The 20,284-nt window shown below is 44.7% G+C and overlaps 1 protein-coding gene across 2 annotated transcripts; it reads right to left on the reverse strand.

Annotated features, from left to right (window-relative positions):
• Window positions 1-844: 844 nt before the first annotated feature.
• ECI2 (enoyl-CoA delta isomerase 2) lies at window positions 845-20,132 on the reverse strand. Of its 2 annotated transcripts, XM_004312361.4 has the most exons (10): window positions 20,016-20,132; window positions 16,824-16,986; window positions 14,611-14,709; window positions 14,215-14,403; window positions 12,855-12,924; window positions 9,427-9,529; window positions 8,565-8,685; window positions 4,025-4,114; window positions 2,294-2,437; window positions 845-1,652 (listed from the first exon to the last, which is right to left on the reverse strand). In XM_004312361.4, the coding sequence occupies exons 1-10, from the start codon at window positions 20,069-20,071 to the stop codon at window positions 1,497-1,499; spliced, it is 1,191 nt and encodes a 396-aa protein (XP_004312409.1). In that variant the 5' UTR covers window positions 20,072-20,132; the 3' UTR covers window positions 845-1,496. The 2 variants fall into 2 exon arrangements, with proteins under 2 accessions (XP_004312409.1, XP_033719674.1); XM_033863783.2 differs by lacking the exon at window positions 14,611-14,709.
• Window positions 20,133-20,284: the final 152 nt, after the last annotated feature.

The raw sequence follows: 20,284 nt of genomic DNA on the forward strand, positions 1-20,284 counted from the left end.
ATTAGGGGAGCACCTCATTCCTTCTCTGCTCTGGGATTCTCCTCTCCAGCCCCAGGGAATCCTTTTCCTGGTTAGAGAGATGTTCTTCTTGGCCTCAAATTTTCTTTTGCCAGTCACACCATGGCAACCACTGCACTGCTGCACAGTTGGGCCTGCCTTTGGGGCATATGTCCCGTGCTTAGGACAGAGATCCCAGCAATTGTTTCCTAATGTCCCACAATCTCAGAAACTCATGGGCAGATGCTTCTCCACATTCTGACGCCTTACCACAATCTGTCTGCTTTTGTTTAATGTCAGCATCCTCAAGCCATTGTTTTTCACCTTTTGTCCAGAGATGTTAGTTGAAGTCAGTGGGAGGGATGGGCGGCTCATGGGGACACAGTGGGGCTGGGACTCTCTGACCCTTACTGGGACTTTGACTCTGGAAAAGCTACTTACATCTCCATGCCTTGGACTCCTTACTTGTAAATGGGTAGCAGCAACAGTTTACCTCATTTTTAATTCTGGGCATTGTTTTTTGAGGACAAAATGTGCTTATGGGCATTAAGCACTAGAAACAAATAGTAAGTGCTCAGTAAACACGACTGGGTTATTACTATTAATGTATTTCCTATAAGAGTGAACACTTTGGGTTAGGATTACTGGAATAAAAAAATTAAGAATTAAGAAGTCAGAGGTTCGGTGGGTTGGCTATCTGGATGCTGACGCTTGAAGGAGGTTAAAAAGGAAGGAGGACATTTAGAAAAGCAAAGTCTTCCACGCCAATCCTACAGCCACTGGAATTAAACTCTTGTCAAGTGATTCATACGGCAGCCATCGAAACAGAGTCACAAGGACGGTTAAGGCAGCTTTCAGGGGTGCTTTTTATAAAGTACCACATTAAACGAGAATGGAGACTATATGACAAATGAGGAAATAATCACTGATACAGAACATCACTTTCCAATGAAACGATCCAATCCCTTCATCCCTTTTTATCAAATTATAGGGGGGAGGATGAAACTAAGATTCTAATTCATCCTCTAGTAATACTGCTCCCTCTGTTTGCTCCCCCTGCCAGACGGCTGAAAAAGAACATGCGACCCACTGAAGATCTTGACTCGGTCATCCAGAGACTGTCGGTGTTTGGGCCGATCAAGTCAGTGAGCCTGTGTGGACGGCAAAGTGCAGTAGTGGTTTTCGAACACACGGTCTCAGCCTGCAGCACTGTGAATGCCTTTCAGAGCAGGACGCCGGGCACAATGTTTCAGTGTGCCTGGCCACAGCGATTCATAGCGAAAGACGTAAGACTCCCCACTACCAAAAACCTACGTAAATTCTCAAAGCTGGTTTCACATCATTTGTTTTTCATCAGGGCTCTAGTGAAGTATAATTATCAGAACTGGTATTTTAGCACTGAAAAAAGGCACAGCGAGGTTTACTTAGTTCAGGAATTGGAAAGCAGAAATAGTAGCACATCCCTTCCTTGGAAACGCTTAGCTTTGATGTGATGGCCATCACAGCTTTGCTTTTTTGGACAGGAAGCTCACGACGGCGTTCATGCACTCATCTGACAGCCACCTCTCCCGCAGGACGTTGCTTTCTTCAGCATTAATCGCGTGCAACTTTTCTTTCTCCGTATTTCTGATGACCTGTTTTGAAATTCTCATGGCCTGAAAAACAAAACCAACAGTGAGGTTAAGAGGCATTCTAAGAGGAGTGAGATTATTCTAGAATTCTGATGCTTGTTTCTCTGTCGTTCATTTGATCCTGTGACACCTTAAGAAACGTGTAGATAAGACACTGTTCCTCAAACGTTCGTGTGTGCACACATCCTCCCAGCAGGTGTGGGGCAGGGCTTGTGATCACACATTTCTAAGAAGCTGTAGACAGAAACCAAAGCTTCTGGCTCCAGGACATTTTGAGCGGTGAGAACATGAGAAAATCAGTCACCAGCTATCACATGTAAAAACGAAAGTGCTGTGTGGTCAGAATCTCCTCACAGTTAACCTGTCTGGCTGCTCACCTGGATTCAAGGAGGAACGTGCTGGTAAAGGTTGCCTATCAACCTCCTCCAAGTGGTGCCCAGAGAGAACCGCCCCTCGGTCTCCACAGCACAGGAGTGGGACGCCTATTTGATCAGTTTTGTAAAAGTCAGTATTTCTAACATTATTAGGCTTACTTTTAATCTCAGATTTAGATGTGCTCAGAGCCAGCTGTCTTGTTTTTTAAATTGCTTATTCTCTTAAGGCAAACAGATGATTTACATGGTTCTTACAAGCAAAACAAAACAAACAAGAAAACGAATACGAACATTTGGGGGGAGCTTTGAATATGCTTTCAGCCTGACCCAAACTTCTTTCTGAAAAGTGCTGTCGGGAAAAACTTCAGTAACAAGTCCTTGGGTACATGCTTCCCGGGCTGTTAACTTCTTCCCAAAAACGAGCATCTCTGTTGCCTGAAATGAAAAGCGGGATTGAGACGTTACCGCAGTGAAACAAGGCTCAGCTAACTTCAGAATGAACTGCTTCCAGCAGACACAGGGACATCTCCTTCTGGCCGCTGAGGCTGCCAGTATTTCTCATTAAGGGGGAAACTGATGGTGCCACAGGCAATGGTTTGCCAGCTTTGTGCTGAGACCATTGGGCTTTCTGGACAGTTTGTAGAGGTTGCCGCTTCTGTGTTTGTCTACGACGCGGAGCAAAAAGAGCTGGGAGCCTGGGGCAGAAAGGCTGCGAGGCAGGTGTTGATTCTACGACACACGGCAGCAATGAGTTCCTGTTTTAGACACTATAAACAATTATAAAACAAAAAGAAAAATCACCGTCATAGGAAATGCCAACCAACATTTAGGCACACCAACTGTCAAAATTCCCTTCCCCGGGGACTTCCCTGGTGGTCCAGTGGGTAAGACTCCACGCTCCCAATGCAGGGGGTCTGGGTTTGATCCCTGGTTGGGGAACTAGATCCCACGCACCTCAATTAAGAGTCTGCATGCTGCAACTAAAGATCCCACGTGCTGCAACTGAGACGCGGCGCAGCCAAAATAAATAAATTAAATATATATATATATATATATATATATATATATATTTTAAAATTCCTTTCCCTGGAAATTCACACAGTGGTCTGGCTCTGACAGTTTTCTTTACCTGCCCAGGTACTCCAATGAGCTCCACTTAACTGAAGGAAAGTGAGGGAGACTGATGTTCAGTTTCTAACAATACTGGGGGCACCAAGTGGATTTCCTTTCCCATGTCTGCAATTTCTCTTCCAGAAAAGGAAAGACGGTTTCAGAGTCAAATGTTCTAAGCCTTAGGGTTGGGTCTGCCCAAATTTTCAAAGTTCAAAGCTGTATAAGAATTCAGGGCACGTGACTGAAGAAAGAGATTTAAAAAGGGAATTCCTTGGTGGCCTAATGGTTAGGATTTCAGGCTCTCACTGCCGTGGCCGGGGTTCAGTCCCCAGTCGGGGAACTGAGATCCTGCAAGCCGCATGGCATGTCCAGAAACAAAAGAAAAGAGATTTTAAAAATATACACTTTTTTCAATGAAAACCTAATAGCAACGAACAGAGGCTCAATTCCCACTCCCCCCCTTTCAGATCCCAAAGGATGTCTGCTAAGCCTCTCCCTACCCCCGGCTCTCAGTCTTGTCATGATCCCCTTGGGGTCCTGCCCACCAAGGGTGGGCACCTAGGTTTCCATAACTGCAGGGACAGACCTGAGCAGCCACTGGGCCCCTTGGAGCCTTGCTGCCCTGTGGGACAGTCTGGAGGAAAGGCTGTGGGGGCCGGGAACGGCGCTGGAAGCACGGGGCACCCAGCTGAGAGTCACCCCCAGTTTGGGGACAGAGCGTCTAAATTTCCCTGCGGACCAGACGCTTCCCACAGCCTGGTTCCTCTATGTTTAAAACTCTTGGAGTTGGGTAGCAAATAATTCGCTTCCGTCTGCTGCCTCTACTATAGAGGGAAAGAACAGAGAGTGTGGGGTTACTTTTGGAATGGAGATGACATTACCTTTCGTTTTAAGGTTTCCAAAAATTACCTTGCTTGGGCCCATTATCTTCGGAAAAGTGTAAGAGGAGCATCCTTCTGGACTCTGGCCTAGGTGACTGAATGGAGTATGAAATGTTGCCTTTTTGAAGAGAGAGAAAAAAAAAAGAAAATCATCTTTTCACATGTGATTTCAAAAAAATCACTATTTGTTTCTATCCTCCTTACAATACTCAACTGAAGAACTTTAAAAAAAATTAGGGTTATTGTATTATTATACAGGCAGACCTCCTTTTATCGTGCTTTGCTTTATTGTGCTCCGCAGATACCGCATTTTTATTTTTTGTTTACAAATGGAAGGTTTGGGGCAACCCCAAGTCGAGCAAGTCTGCCGGTGCCATTTTCCCAACAGCGTTACTTTAAATTAAAGCTGTTCTAAAATGTCTGATGGTTTTCTTAGACATAACGCTATTGCATGCTTAACAGACTACAGTAAATGTAAACATAACATTTATATGTACTGGGAAACCAAAAAAGTCCCGTGACTCACTTTATTGTGATATCTGCTTTATTGCGGTGGCCTGGAACCAAACCCACAATCTCTCTGAGGTCTGCCTGTATACACACAAAATCCACTCTTCACGTACGCGGTTTGATGAGTTTTCAACAAATGTATAGTTATGTAGCCACTACCATGACCAAGGTACAGAATAGTTCCATCACCCCCCCCCCCACCCACGCCAAGGTGTCCTCACGCCCCTTCTGCAGTCAGTCTGTCTCTCACCCTCAAGCAACCACGGATGTTTTGTTCCTACAGTTTTGCCTTTTCTAGAATGCATATAAATGGAATCACACGTTCTGTAGCCTCTTCTCCTTTGGTGGGCTTCTGTCCTTAGCAGAAGGCTCGAGTCACCACGTTGTTACTGCACATAGTAGGGTCTGCTCCTTATTTCTGAGAAGTATTCCATTGTACGGATGTGTCATAATTCGCTTAGCCATTCACCAGTTGGAGCCACTGTGGTATGTCCAGTGTTCTGGATATTATAAATAAGGTTATGATGGTGTATTTTCAACTCTCTTGGGTACATGCCCAGGCATGCAGCTGCTGGGCTGCGTTGTTCATGTGTGCTGTAACTTTCTCAGACGTTGCCAGGCTATTTTGCGAGGTGCAGCAGGAGTTCCAACCACTCTGTTCTCCCTAAAGCTGTCGTTGTCCTTAGTCTTTCAATTTTACCCACTCTAGTAGGTGTGTTGTGGTGTCTCGGTGTTGTTTTTTTTTTTTTTTTTTTTGTGGTACATGGGCCTCCCACCATTGTGGCCTCTCCTGTTGCGGAGCACAGGCTCCAGATGCACAGGCTCAGCAGCCATGGCTCATGGGACCAGCCACTCCGCGGCATGTGGGATCTTCCAGGACTGGGGCATGAACCCGTGTCCCCCACATTGGCAGGCGGACTCTCAACCACTGCGCCACCAGGGAAGCCCTTGGTGTGGTTTTAATCTGCTGTTCCCTAATGACTAATGATGTTGAGTATCTTTTCGTGTGTTTATCAGCCATTTGCATACCTTCTTTGGTGAAGTAGCTTGCAATACTTTGCCCACTATTTTTAAGTTGTATTGGTTGTCTTTTTTTTTTAATTATTTAATTAATTAATTTACGGCTGCATTGGGTCTTCATTGCTGCACACGGGCTTTCTCTAGTTGCGGCGAGTGGGGGCTACTCTTCGTTGCGATGCGCGAGCTTCTCATTGCGGTGGCTTCCCTTGTTGTGGAGCATGGGTTCTAGGCACGTGGGCTTCAGTAGTTGTGGCATGAGGGCTCAGTAGTTGTGGCTCGCGGGCTCTAGAGCGCAGGCTCAGTAGTTGTGGCGCACGGGCTTAGCTGCTCCTCGGCATGTGGGATCTTCCCGGACCACGGCTCGAACCCATGTCCCCTGCATTGGCAGGCAGATTCTTAACCCCTGCACCACCAGGGAAGTCCCTACAAGTCCTTTTCTTAATGGTGTCTTTCTCACATGTTTTTAAGAGCCATTTATACTTTCTTTTCTGTGGGCTATTTATTCCTCTCTGTCGTGTATTTTTATATTAATTTGTTGATCCATCACTTTATAGACACATTTTAAAAAATATATTAGAAAGTTTAGCCTGTATTGTGAGTTGAAAAATTACTTCCTCAATCTGCCATTTGTCTTGATTTTGCCCCAGAGGTTTTTTGATTGGTTTTAAATACCAGAAACTACTTTAATGTTGGTTATTTAGACCACAGAGTCATTTGTAGTTTTTTTCTAGATGTCAGAAATAGTTTTGTGTGTTTCTTGATGAATGAAAAGTTCTTATGAAAGGAAATTAACTTATCATCAACAATTCCGTAAACAGCATATTTAGACTTCATGTCCCATAATCAGGTATGGAGGGCTTTTTTTTTTAATGAATATTGCTAGAAAATATAAACATATAATGTACAAAGCATACAAATCAAAATAATAAAAGTATAAAGTAAACAGTTATTAATGTCACCTGTCTTCTCTTTTCCCCCCTAAAAGAAATCGTATTGGAGAAAATGTGCTGAGAAGTCACAGCCTAAGGAACGTGACCAGAAAACTGAAAGCAGAAGCCGACCTTGGTAAGAGCCACAAACAGGTGCGAGGAAAGCTGATAATAAGCAGCATTTAATTCACTTATAAACATTATTATAAGCAACGGAGCAGTAGATGTAGTTAAGGGTTAGATGCTGGCCTCAGGCTGCCCAGTGACCCTGGAGCTTCTTAACTTCTCTGTGCCACGGTTTTCTCATCTGTAAAATGGGATGAGAGCACCTGCCTCGCAGGGCAGTTAACGTGGGCATTTACTGAACACATATAATGTGCATCAGCAGAGTGCCTCCTAGATACTGAGCGCTCAAAGATCTATTACTGTTATGATTTCTGCCTTTTTATTAACTCAGAGAGGAAATGTAACAAGCTAATAGGCAGAGGCACTACTTATTGCCCATAACAGAGAATAACTTGGTTATATGGGTTAAATGTTAACCCACATTTAATATGGTACCTAGTCATGAAGCCAGGGATGAGAAACCCTGTAAAATGAGTTCCTCTCCACAGCTTCTTTCTTCTGTGTCTTTGCCTGATTTTAAATTGAGCCCTGGTGTAACTCAGTTGGGTGAGCTCTCAGCAGTAGTCGCTATTTGTCAAATATTTTGCTTTGGGCCCAACCTTTTAGCATACATAATATATACGCATTTCCCTCTGATTTCAATTTGAATTCAAATTGTATCGTAAGATGGGAGTCCTAGAAATCTTTAAAAAGATGATGTACATGACAATCATTTGGAATCCAGTGGGAGAATCGGGAAAAGATTCAAATATGATGATACTCCAAGTACTGAAGAATGAGACCCCCAAGTTCAGGTCAGGAACTCCTGATCCCACCCTGCTCAAAGCAGGTCAATTAATTGGTCATTTAACACACAGAATGTGACCGAAGACTGTTAATTTCTGCCTTTGAGCAGAGACTTCCACCTACAAAGGTTAGGTAGCCTAGCGTCTAGACTTCCATTTGCTATTTTTATGGGAAAATTATTAGTAAAAATTAGATCTGACAATATGCCCAGCCTCATTGAAAGGAATCCAGTAAAAGGTGAGCCACAGGGTTAAGGACCCTCATAAACGGCCCCATCAGTGGAGAAAACACCTCCAGACAAAGCCAGGAATCTCTTCAGCGGTAAAAACCAAGCGTTCCCTGCAAGGCTGTATGTACGTTAGCAAACTGTACTGCCACAAAAGCAACAGTCACTCTAAGAACCTGATAACCCTACGAGGTGGTTATTAGTTCTACAGTAAACGTTCTAAGATCAACGTTCATCACATTTTTGTTTATAAGGATAAAAACTGGAAATATTCTAGGGTTCCAGTGTCAGGGACTGGTTAAATTAGATAAGTTAAATAACCCAAATGTTAGCACTGCTTATCTGAGTGGTGAGATAAGGAGTGACTTTTAAATTAACTCTTTTCTTTGTACTTTTCCATATTTTCCAAAATGTTATTTTCTACTATGACATATATTATGACTGTAGTAGGAAGAAAAATTAAAATCTGTATAACTCAATGGTGAACACGACTCCTCTGAGCTTTGGTTTCCTTATCTGCAAAGGAGGGAGTGAAAGTAGAATAACGCCTGGAAGTTCTTCCTTATTCTGGATTTATAAACTCTAGGATTCATTTACTTGGGAAAACTGATCAAATAACTCACTTGCATAACCTCCGAAACAGCTATTTTTTGCCCCCTGCTAACAAGCTTTGAAGGTTCCTGACTATTTTAGAGTAAAAATGAACAAGTGTTGTGTAACAGGATTAGAGCACAGAGCCAAAAGAGCTGGGGCAAAATGTTCACAACAATATTCGTGTTTAGGAAAATTCAAGTTAATAGTAAAGGAAAAAAAAAGCGTCATCTTAGACTAATTCTTTGGGAAAAATTTAAATTCGGTCCATTCTACCATAAACCATATGTAATCTGTTTACTACTAGCAACAATAAAGGAGAATTCAGAGGATCTCTTTTTAACTTGTATCACTTCATACATTTCCGGGAGCTGACTTACCCTGTCGGTCGCGTACACGATATCAAATAGCCCGAGAATGGTGACGGAGATTCCTACAGCTGGTCCATTTACCACTGCAACGAGAGGCTTCGGAAAATCTATAAAACAGTCGACAAAATCCCTACAGACGTGGAAATATAAAAGCATGTTTAAATATGCCAAAGTAGCATCACTGAAGTATGCAGGCGAGACAGGGTGAGTCTGGAACGTGCTTTTCTGGCCAGGCTGGTGAATTTCCCATCGCCCAGCAGTGCCTCTCTGCCCTGCCACCTCCCTGGCCTCTCGCACCAGGTTCCTCCCATCTGAACGGCACTTGAGGGAAACTCGCAGAGTCCCACAGGTCAGCCTTGGTTCAAATCTTGTGTTCTAGGCATTCAGTCAGGGACGTAAGCCAGCTGTAGACTCAGAGGCGAGGGTGGCCGCCAGTACGTGCTGCGGTATCCCAGCTCAGTGGGCACCAGAGACGCAGCGGGGACTAATGAGGCGGGAGGACACGCCCTCTGTGTCTTCTGAGACCATTTCAAGTCTCCTATGAGCAGCGATCATGGCAGTCACGCCTTCCTCTGGCCAGAGGAGAAGTTGCTAAACTCCTCTGCCTCAATATGGGAGAATTTAATTGGTAGCGGTAGTTGACTTGTATGCTTTCCAATCAAATGTGGTGTAGGGAGGCCAGGAGAACGGGTAACAGAAGTTACAGTGATGGAGCAAATGCCCCCTACTGATAGAAGCTTGGAGAAATATGCTTGCCTAAAGTCACAGCCGATTACACAGAACCTAAGAAGTATTTATTTTACTTTGGCGCAGCTGAAGACCCCACACCGATAAGGGTAAGCCCCCCGGGATGAGACAGACGTGCTCTCACCTCAGTAAGACGGCCCCGCTTCTGGCTTTCTCCTCCACTCCACCAGGGGGAATATCCGTGAAGTTGGTCAGATCATTCCCACTACAGTAATAGTCCCCATTGCCTGTAAACAAAATCCATGGATCCAGCACTCACTCACTCTGCAGTAGTCACTGGGCATCTTGTATGTGCCAGGCTCTGTACCAAGCTCTGGAAATACACTGGTGGACCAGCTGGGGTCCTGCCCTAGTTGACAGACCAGGGAGTCAGCTGGACCTTGATTTAAAGACACATGAATAACTGTAGGCAATGCAACTATGATGATGCAAAGGGACACGAGGACAGGACAGCAGGCAATGGGGCTCTGCTCTCACCTGGGGGTTCAGGGAGGGACTTTGCTAAGGCGGGAATGACTGGACTGAGATCTGAAGGACACGGGCAGGGGTAGATGGAAAGAGGGTGGGGGGAATATTCTCCAGCGGTGACAGCATGTGCAAAGGCTCTGGGGAGGGGGGGTACCCAGCATAGCATGGGCTGAGAGAAACAGATGCCTTTAATTTTCTTTTTTCAGTCCAGACAGATAAATTAGAACACAGAATTTAGGAAATCTATATAACATGAATTAGAGAGGCAAGTCTAATTGATATAATTGTAACTCTATACCTTAAAAATCAAGAATGAACTTTTAATATTTTTAAATTTCTTTTTTATTTAAAACATTTTTTCATTACTATTATTCTTTTGGCTGCACCGTGTGGCATGCGGGATCTTAGTTCCCCGACCAGGGATCAAACCGGTGCCCCCTGCACTGGGGACACGGAATCTTAGCCACTGGACCACCAGGGAAGTCCCTGAACTTACTTTTTAAGTGTTCCTGGATGATATAAAATATTGGCCATTTTGTTGATTCTTAATCTTCAAGGCAGAGATTTCAATATATAGCTAATATACACGAAATTTTAATAGATTCTAAAAAAGTAAAATTGGTAAAACCAATTATTTCTGATTATAATAGAATAAACTAGGAATTGATAACAGAAATGGAAAACCAAAAAAAAAAAATCCTTTCTGGAAATTAAAGGACCTACTATTACAACGTTTAGATCAAACAGGAACCAGAAAATGAACGTGAAGGATATACAGAAAATCACTATAGGAAAAGCACTATTTATCTAACCTTTCAGTTTCCTCACCTGTAAGATACGAGTAATAACAGGGCCTAACCTCACAGGGTTAGTGCAAGAAAGCTTAGAAAAGTGAAGAATCAAAACGCTATCAGATGAATTAAAATGCTTAGACCAGTGCTCAGCAAACAGGAGTATGATAAAAACGTTAGCCATTATTACCATTATTACGAAACCCAGCAACTTCACTTCTAAGGATATAGCCTTTGGATTTTGCACATTCGCTGCAAGACATATGTCCAAGGATACCCTTGCAGCATGATTTTAATAGCAACAGACTAAGTACGGTCTACCCATTCATCAATACAGGAATGATGAAATAAATTATGGAATCCCAAAACTTTCATACTTTGTAGTCCTGCAGAGAAAAACTTAGATGTATACGTGCTGACAGAGAACAATTTTTCGGGATATGCTGTGAGGAGAAGGTGGGTATAGTATGTATGTACTATATGCTTCCTTTTCTGTTTACAAGAGGCGGGGTACACTCACATACACACACAGGCAGTTTCTGGAAGGCTCAAGAAAAGCTGAGTTTTTCTAGGAAGCAAGACTGGGGTTCCAAGGAGAGTGAGATTTAGTTTTGTTGTATGCCATTTCACAATCTTTGGATTTTTAAAAAAACCATGTTAATCCATGTTTGGATTTTTTAAAAAACCATACATACTATAGTTAAAAAATTTTTTATGTATATGTATAGCTGACTGACTTCATTATAGAACAGAAACTAACACACCATTGTAAAGCAATTATACTCCAATAAAGATGTTAAAAATTTTTTTAAATTAAAAAACCAGAAAACATTCTTCTCCTGTATCAAGCCAACGCCACCTCTAGACTGATTTTGTTGCCTCCGTTCTCCGAGGTGTATTTGTGAAATACAAGGGCCATGCTCAACTCTTCCCTTTCCTTCACCCCCTCTCATCAGCTGTTAGGTATCTCTCTTTCTCCTCATCTCCCTTTTTTACTGAAATATCTCTGATATCTCTATATTATATATTTTACAAATTTTAATGAAAATTAAAAGAAAATAAAATCACTCTGGGAATTCCCTGGTGGTCTGGTGGTTAGGACTCCACACTTTCACTGCCAAGGGTGCAGGTTCAATCCCTAGTTGGGGAACTAAGATCCCGCAAGCTGCATGGCGTGGCCAAAAAAGAAAATAAATAAAATAAAATAAAATCAGTCCTGCTTCCACTGCGTCGACGAACGGTAACAGCTCCCGTCTCCCAAGTACCTGCTGTGAGCCCTGCCCTGCACTGTCTCGTGCCACCACCTCGACCATTCTGTGGGGTTAGGAAGACACTGTCTTCTCGATTCAGGAAGCAGAGGTCGCCCACAGGTAGTGAGGAATGAAGCCCGGATTTAAACACCAGTTGATCCGAGTCCTGACCCTCAGCTTGCACCACTACACGCAGTGCCCCTTCCAGGTTCAATGACTTCCATTCTCTGAGTTCTCATCAGCCCAGGCCCAGAAGCATGCATATTTTCCACTTATTATCACAGTGCTGATATAACTGCTAATGCTTTTTATTGTATCTTAAACATTTGCTATACTGTCGGTTTTTAGAGTTGTAATTTTTAATACTTGTACGGTATATAGTCTACTGGATGTTCTATAATGTGCTTTATTATTCTGTCACGCAGCATATTTACAATGTTTTAACATTTTCACAATTATAAGTCATGCTGCAAAGATTATCTTTCTTGCATAAGACCTTTCCTTTTTCTTGGATAATTTCCCTAAAATAAATTCCCATAAGTGGGATGCCTGTATCAAAGTATATGAACATTTTACATACCGGCAAATGCCCTTTCCTTAGCTACTTACACTTTTTAGAGCCATCACGCTGCTGTCAGCAAGGGAGTAGAGGCATTTATTCTACCATAACCTTGTCAAAATTGGGTATAACATGAAATTTTGCTAATTCAGATGAGTATAAAGTGGTATCTCATCATTTTGATTTGTTTATTAATCTGGTTGCATTTTCCTTGTTTCTTTTATGCCTGTACTTTCTCATATAAATTATCTGTTCATTTTACTCACCCGTTTATCTAATAGGTCTTAGTACTTTTCTTACCAATTTGTATCTGCTTTTTACGTGATAAAGATATCAATCCTGTGTCTATCGTATTTCTTATGTATTTAAGAATTAGAGTATCTTAGCATTAGAAAAGATATTAGAGCCTATTTACTCAATTTCCTACTTAGATGAAAATCCCCCCAAATAGAAACTTAACTAGAAATCTAAGAAAATGTCTCACCTGTTAAAACAGTTATGGCTGAATCATCCTTGCTTGCAGCCTCAAGTGCAAGTATGATGTCGTGATACATCTGTGTGAAAGGGGGAAGACGAGGAAAAGACAAAAACTCTGAAAATGGTAACCATCACCCAGGGGCTTCACTAAACATCAGTCTGCAAGGCCCGCCCTCTGCAAAGTGCCAAACACTTCGCTGGCTGTATTTACAGAGCCAGAACGAAAGACTGAAAGGACTTCCATTCCTTTTATGATTATGTGGTACGTATTCTGTACCAAGTGCTATGTAGAAGATGCTGGGGAACACATCCACGTTTTTCCCCCAAAATGAACAAGTAAGACACAGTCCTTGAGCTTTTGAAATTAACAGACGGGGAGGGACAGCTCTAAAATGGGTGGAAAGTACAAAGCAGCAGAAAGCTCAGAGGAGCTGCCGGTCCTTTTCTAGGGTGGGTACAATGGCGCGGGGAGCAGAGAAAGATTTCCTGGAAGCAGTTTTTTATTTGGGACGTCAAGACAGCATGAGTGTGGCAGGCAGCCTGGGAGTGTTATGGAGGGTGAAAGGCTGGACTCCGTCAAGAACAGTGGGCCCAATATTTCAAATCAGCAACGTCTCTGAAAATCTTGGACGTGTAGCTGTCATAGCTTTCAAGGCATTTAAAACAGGTGCAGTTTCTACCTTAGATGAGGGAGAGAATGGTGAAGAGCGCTGACGTTTATAGATACACATCCTTTACTGAAAAAACAGATGCATGGACTTTACATAATGTATGAATGGAGGTGAAATCGCTTCTACTGAGGGAGGGAATGAGGAAGTAGTTCCGTTATGACTACCGGGGTGACGATGAAGCATGACAGGGTATCTGGGAAGAGCCAGGCTCAAGGGATGGCTGTGAAGCAGCTCATTTCAAGCAGAGCTGGGTTACGATCTATTTAAGTTCTTCTCTCCTTTTTCCCTCTACTTGTACAAAATAAACCTCCACGCGAGTAGATTAGTACTCACTCTCAAGCCCAAGTGACATGAAGATATGTCCAGGGAGCGTCTATGCCAACCGCAGAGAAGCCCTCTGCATCTTCTCTTACTGTGACATGTGTTTCATTTATATTCACATAATTTATCTGTGTTTCCATCATCAGAAAAGTTGCAGTGCCTCTGGGCATGCATAACCTACCCGAAGCTCACAAATTCTAAATAATGAATGTCCCACTCTGCTGTATGAAGTAGCCACAATCATTAATCTTCTGTACGAATCAAACACAAGCTCTCACAGAAACAGGAAGGATGCTGACACACTATAGTTTTTGAGTGAAACAGACAGAGGAAGAAAAGAAAAGCAGGACGGACTCTTAGGGCAGGTCGTGTTACCTGAGTGGTGAGTGCATTTTTTTTGTCAGGCCGGTTCAATGTGATGGTTGTGATGCCATCTTGGGAGGTCACCACCAGGGCGTCACTTCCTGGTTGCTTCCTGTCTGCTGCCGGTGTCACCTGGATGGAGGACTCAGAAGAAGCACTCAAACTGGACACCAAGTCCACGTAGTTACGCCTGGCGGTTTCCTGCAGAGAGATGACAATTTCAGCCCACGGTCAATGAACAAGCATTCTGAGAAACTTCCTGGCAATGAAGAAAGAACAGAGATTCTGGTTCGGTAGAGGGATCTCAAGATCTAGAAGGCTCATCTGTAATGGCTTAATAATGAGAAGCAACCCCTTCCTTTAGGAGCACAGCAAACGGAATAAAAGCAGAATGGTAAGTAAATGTACCTTGGGCAGACTGCCAAGAGCATTCCAAGCGTCCCACTTAGCCTTATTGATAAAGTCAAGCACACCTGGTTTGGGCACATTACAAGGTCCTTCGGTGGCCTGTGAAAAGGAGAGGGGCAATTACTGGTCAAACGCCCATGCAAACTGGAGCCTTAAACAGTTAAGACCCATAAGATGCACGCTAGCGTGAACGCACCTTCCCCTCCCAAGGCACATAAATTTATTTGAATTTCCTTCTCCCTTCGATGCTGTTGCTAAAAATGCATAAGCAAGAGAAAAAAGGCTGGAGGGACAAAATATGCTATTGGCTATTAGTCCCTAAAATAAGTTATAGCTGCCTGTGCATGAAAATAACGCAAGATTAGGGTTTTGGGAAAGTACTGAATACTTTTTAAAAAATCATCATCGTTCATTAGTTTTAGTGATGGTCACATTCTTCATACATGATGAAAATCTTCAAGCAAATAATCTTCAAAGGTAACTCGCCCACAAACATTTTGAACACAGTGTATTCTGAAAGCCCATTCAAAAGAAACATCCTCCCCAACCCAGTTCCATGGCAGATATCTGATAACTGAGCAACACGGCTGCAGCTGCGTACGAGGGGGCAGGGGTGGGGTCATCAGTGCCGCTGGCCCTTAGGACACTTAACTGAAGGACACGCGAGCAGAAAGCAAAAAGCAACTAAAGTTTACTTGTTTGAGGGGAGGCGCACTGAGTGTTCTGAGATGAAAAAAATATGCACTCAGTTATTTTCAGAGATGGCAAATTTAAAACTCCATTTAATAACCATGCTTCTCAACTTCGTAATATAACTAGCTGAAGGAGGCTCTGAAAAACAAGGGCAGCAAAGGAGGCTAAGACTCTCCAAAGAAAGAGAGATAAGACTCACCTTGCAAGAGTTAGCCATCTGAGAAATTAGAGGCAACGCAGGCCGTAAGACTGCCCCCCTCCACTCCTGACACCAAGTGCGAGATTGGGGGGCTCCCGAAACCACCCTCGGGTTCAATAATCTGCTAGAATGACTCACAGAATGCACTGAAAGCTGCTGTACTCTTGGTTACCGGTTATTAGGGGGAAAGGATACGGATTAAGGTCAGCAAGGGAGGATGCAGAGGGTGGAATCTGGGGAAGGTGTGTGTGTGACACCCCAGCCAGCCGCCAACCGGCCACTGCGGAGTCAGGACAGCGTACTCTTCCAGTCCCAGACTGATGCGTGACAACACACAGAGTACTGCCCACGAGCGAAGCTCATTCATGCCTCAGTGTTCAGAGTTTTCATTGGGGCTCCACCACCTGGCATGATTGAAGTGTAATCGCAGCCCCTACTCTAAATACCATGGTTAGACTCTCCAGGCAAACAGAGACACTTCTATCACTCTTGGTATTTCAAGGGCTTAGAAATTACCCCCAGAAGCCAAGGGCAAAGGTCAGACCTCTTTGGGGGCAAAATTAAGTTCTTTACTATACACACCAGTATGAAAGTAAGAGAGGCTCATACGTGTCACAGGAAGAGAAAAATAGAGAACACACAGGAACCCAGAGGGGCTGACTTCCCAGGACATTTTTCAGACACTGTAACTTAAAAACTTGAGTTTTAAAATTTTGTAATAAAAAATTTCAAACATATACAAAAGTAGAATACTGTCATGAACTCCCAATCTTCGTCGCCCAAACTCAGTAACGCTCATTTTTGCCATACTTGCTTCATCCACCCTTTTCTTTCCTTTTTTGTTTCATTATTTGAGAGAATGCCAAACACCATACTATTTTACCCCTAGGTACTCAGTATGCATTCCTAAAAAAAAAACCAAAAAAAAACAACAACAAAAAATTTTCTTATACAACCATGATGCCATTAAGAATAATTCCTAGGTAGCACCTAATACTCAGTTCCTAATCAAATTTCCCCAACTGTCTCAAGACCACTTTTTCAGCTGATTTATTTTAATTAGTGGCCAAATAAGATCTACACCTTTGGTTGTTATATCTTTTAAGTCTCTTTTACTCTGGAGTGGTCCTGAGGAGTTACCTTTTGCCTTAATAATATTTTGAAGTCTAATATAATAAACTCTCGTGTGTACACTCTTGGTAGGAAAGGCAGCAACACAACCCCTAAAAGCATTAAGGCTGCATTTTAGTACAACACACAGCACGTCTGTCTGAGGACCTATCTGCTCAAAATGTCTTTATGTCGCACCTTAGGCCTTTACCTGCTTATACAGTGCATAGAGTTTTAGCTTCACTTCATTTCCTGGATCCTTCTTCAAGAGTTTCACCTGATTCAGGGCGTTTTCAAAGTCCTTCTGGCTGGCTCTCATTGCTGGGCCACACAAGTGCAGCTGAAGTGCTGGGAAGCGGGTGACCTGCAGAGGACTGCAAACAGGCAGGCTGACTGCTAATTGTTCCCAGCCCTTACACGCCAAAATGCTACGTTTCTCCAGAAACAGTTTCCCTATACTTCCCCAGCCACCTGGCTGTGAATGGTTAGTGGTTTCCAAAACTGTCCCGAGATAAGAAATCAGTACAGAAGCTAACGGCAGTCATGGAGGCTTCAAATCAAACAGAGAGAAAGCAGCCAGAAGCCAGGGAGCCGTGGACTTGTGCCACGGGCAGGAAGTCAGTAGAGGCCTGTGGGACGGAGGACAGCAGGAGTGTTGCGCAGGGTGCGAAGACCGCAGAGCCACTTGCGTACAACTGAAGTGAAAGGAAAGACCCAAAAAGTTGTTTTTAGAAGTGAAGTGGTTTTGATATAAGAATGATGTGAGCTGTGTCAGGTTGACATCTCATCCTCCTGGTTGGTAGCCGCTCGGAGCTCAGCATCTGAGGGGTCCTGCAGGGGACGTACTGATAAGAGCAGATGAAGTGACTGTATGCAGAGGGGTCATTGAGACTATAAATCCCCAGAGTTTGTGAGGACCGTCCGAGAGTGTCAGTCTGGGCAAGGCTCCCCTCTGCCGATCCAGATAGCTCTCCAAGACCTTGGGGCACTAGCTCCTGCCATGGTAAAGGGGACTCTTCGATCAGCAGTGGTGAAAGCCATGTAGCGGCCACCGAAGAGTCAGCCTGCCTGGCCATACCACCAAACTGCTCCAACATCAGGGGACTTTTACTTGGGGGCTGGCAGCTGGACATCAGCTCTTGGATGGCAAAGTCAAAACTCTCTACTGCCTTATGAAGAGGCATTATCCTGTATGCCACTGGCTTGTGAAATTATTACTATTCCCACAGTGAACCTGGGTTAAATAAAACAGTGGCAAAGACAGTCTCAGTCTCTGAGTTTAATATGCCTGCCCCACCCCCAGACAAAATAAAGATACTGAGACCAAGGGGGTAAAGTACAAAGAGTTCAGTCATTTGGGTCCCAAGGTCCAGAAACAGCCTCTGCAGTTGAAACTGAGTCCCCGTAAAACCGAGTTTCCTTACCGAGTTTGTGAGTCATCCCTCTGTCCAAAACTTTATTCCCTTTCTTGTCTCCTCTGACCTCAATCCTGGGCTAACTGAGCACTAATCAACCAGAGTCAGACTAAAATTGCTGCTGTCGATAACATGGTTTTTGTACTAAAACTGCTATTATAGACATCATTGTTAACGTGCAGACTCAGGTTGTTTCTGCAGAGCAGGACGAGTTCACAGACCCCTGTGCCATGGACCACCTGGCCAGAGAGTTATAAACCAGAGACATGCAATGATTAGTAAATGTCACAAGAGGATAATTAATTTCAGCTTCTTTGTTCTTCCCCTCAAAAAAAAAAAAAAAAAGCCCGTAACACAAAGATCAATTTGGAGTGGACCTGAGGCTTGTCCTCCCACTGCCTTGCTTAGCGCCCTGCAATAAATCCTTACTTTGCTGCCAACTCCTGCTGTCGGAATTTGGTTTTCTGCCCCTCAGGCACATAAGCCGTTTGCTCAGTCACATAGTCACTGATCAACAAAGTATAAACTTTTATCAGGTCAATTCCTTACTCTGCTCAGCAAACATGTGTGTCCCAGCACACACACAGGTGAAAGGAGGGGAAAATGAAGATGTAAGAAATGTTCAGAGGAGGGCTTCCGTGGTGGCGCAGTGGTTGAGAGTCCCCCTGCCGATGCAGGGGACACGGGTTCGTGCCCCGGTCCGGGAAGATCCCACGTGCCGCGGAGCGGCTGGGCCCGTGAGCCATGGCCGCTGAGCCTGCGCATCCGGAGCCTGTGCTCGGGAGAGGCCACAGCAGTGAGAGGCCCGCGTACCCCCCCAAAAAAAAAGAAATGTTCAGAGCAGAGATGAGCAGTTGCTGGCATTCCAGATAGAGAGCACTTCTTTCTTAGGGAGGTGAAAGACCTACCTGGGGGAAATCTACCTGCCTTGGATGCTAGGCTGTGAAGCCTGCTGAGCGGACATACTCACCCCTAACGCAGACATGTCTAATGAGCCAGGTGCAGAGCAGAGACAGCAAGTGCTACCAGGTAACTAGCTTTTTAAGCACACACAGTAAGCAGAGGGGAGGGGAAAGCATCAATGCACAGCAGTGAGGTCACAAACAAACAACACTGTTGTTTCACAACAAATGACCCTGAGTAATAAAGTTAAAGGCATCAAAGATGATTAAAATAATAGCTACAAATAAAGCCCAAACCTAACAAATGTATCACCTCCTCTGCAATAATGTAACTTTCAAAGAGTAGGTTCAAACCTTGAGTTAGCCTCATTCAGTAAAATTAGCCTTCTATGAGTTTTACATTAAATAATTGAATCCGTTTTTTTTTTTTCCCAAAAAGGGAAAAAACTGCATCTTACATGAATTTGGCACCTGGCAAGTTACAAGCAGAAAATGAAAGGAAAACTTAAAATGTACATAAAGGGCGAAATGTGCAAGTTCTCACAAAATATGGTGCAAACTTATTTATTTTAAAATAGAGTTTTTAAAAAATTACAAAACACGACCTCTTAGTATATAAAATAGGGAAAATCATAACTCCACCCCCGAAGGCAACCGGCACGTTCCAGGGTTTTCCCCTTGCCGGTGCACAGCCCGGTTCTGGTTTCCACGTGGCTCGGCTGTGCATCCCGCCACCATCACCAAGCAGGACGTTCTCCAAGAAGCAGACGGGTCACCCCCACCTGACCTCGGGGCGCGCTCCCACGGCGGGCACGAGCCCGCACGGCCGCTCACGCGACCCCCCCAACTCAGCAAAGCATCTCGGAGCCCGGCGGCGGGGGCGGGCGGGGACGCGCGCGGCGAGACCCAGCTCGGCCGTCCTGACCCTCCGGCCCAGAGGAGGGCGAGCGGGAGAGGGACACCTGACGTCACGCTCTGCTAGCAGCCCGCAAACCCTGCTGCTACCGAGACGCGATAACAGACAGCGCGCCCCCCGCAAGCACGGCGGCGTCCGAGGGCGACCTTGGGCCCGGGCTTGGCACTTACCTGCTGAGAGCGCCCGAGCACCACAGCCGCGCCAGCCTTCCGGCCACTCCTGCCATGGCTGCTCCAGGGCGTGGGCGGGACTGCGGGCCGTGGGGTGGGGGTGGGGACTGACTCCCGGACGGGGCCGGGACACCATAGGTCTGAGCGGGGCCGGGGAGGGGCGGGGCCTGAACGCGATAGGTTGGATAGGGGCCAGGGGCGGGGCCGGAGCCCGGGGAGGGCGGGCTGGGGCGGGCCTGAAGGCGACAGGTGGCGGCGGGGCCGGGGGC

Source organism: Tursiops truncatus, chromosome 10, assembly GCF_011762595.2.
Source record: "Tursiops truncatus isolate mTurTru1 chromosome 10, mTurTru1.mat.Y, whole genome shotgun sequence".
NCBI classification, from domain to species: Eukaryota; Metazoa; Chordata; class Mammalia; order Artiodactyla; family Delphinidae; genus Tursiops; species Tursiops truncatus.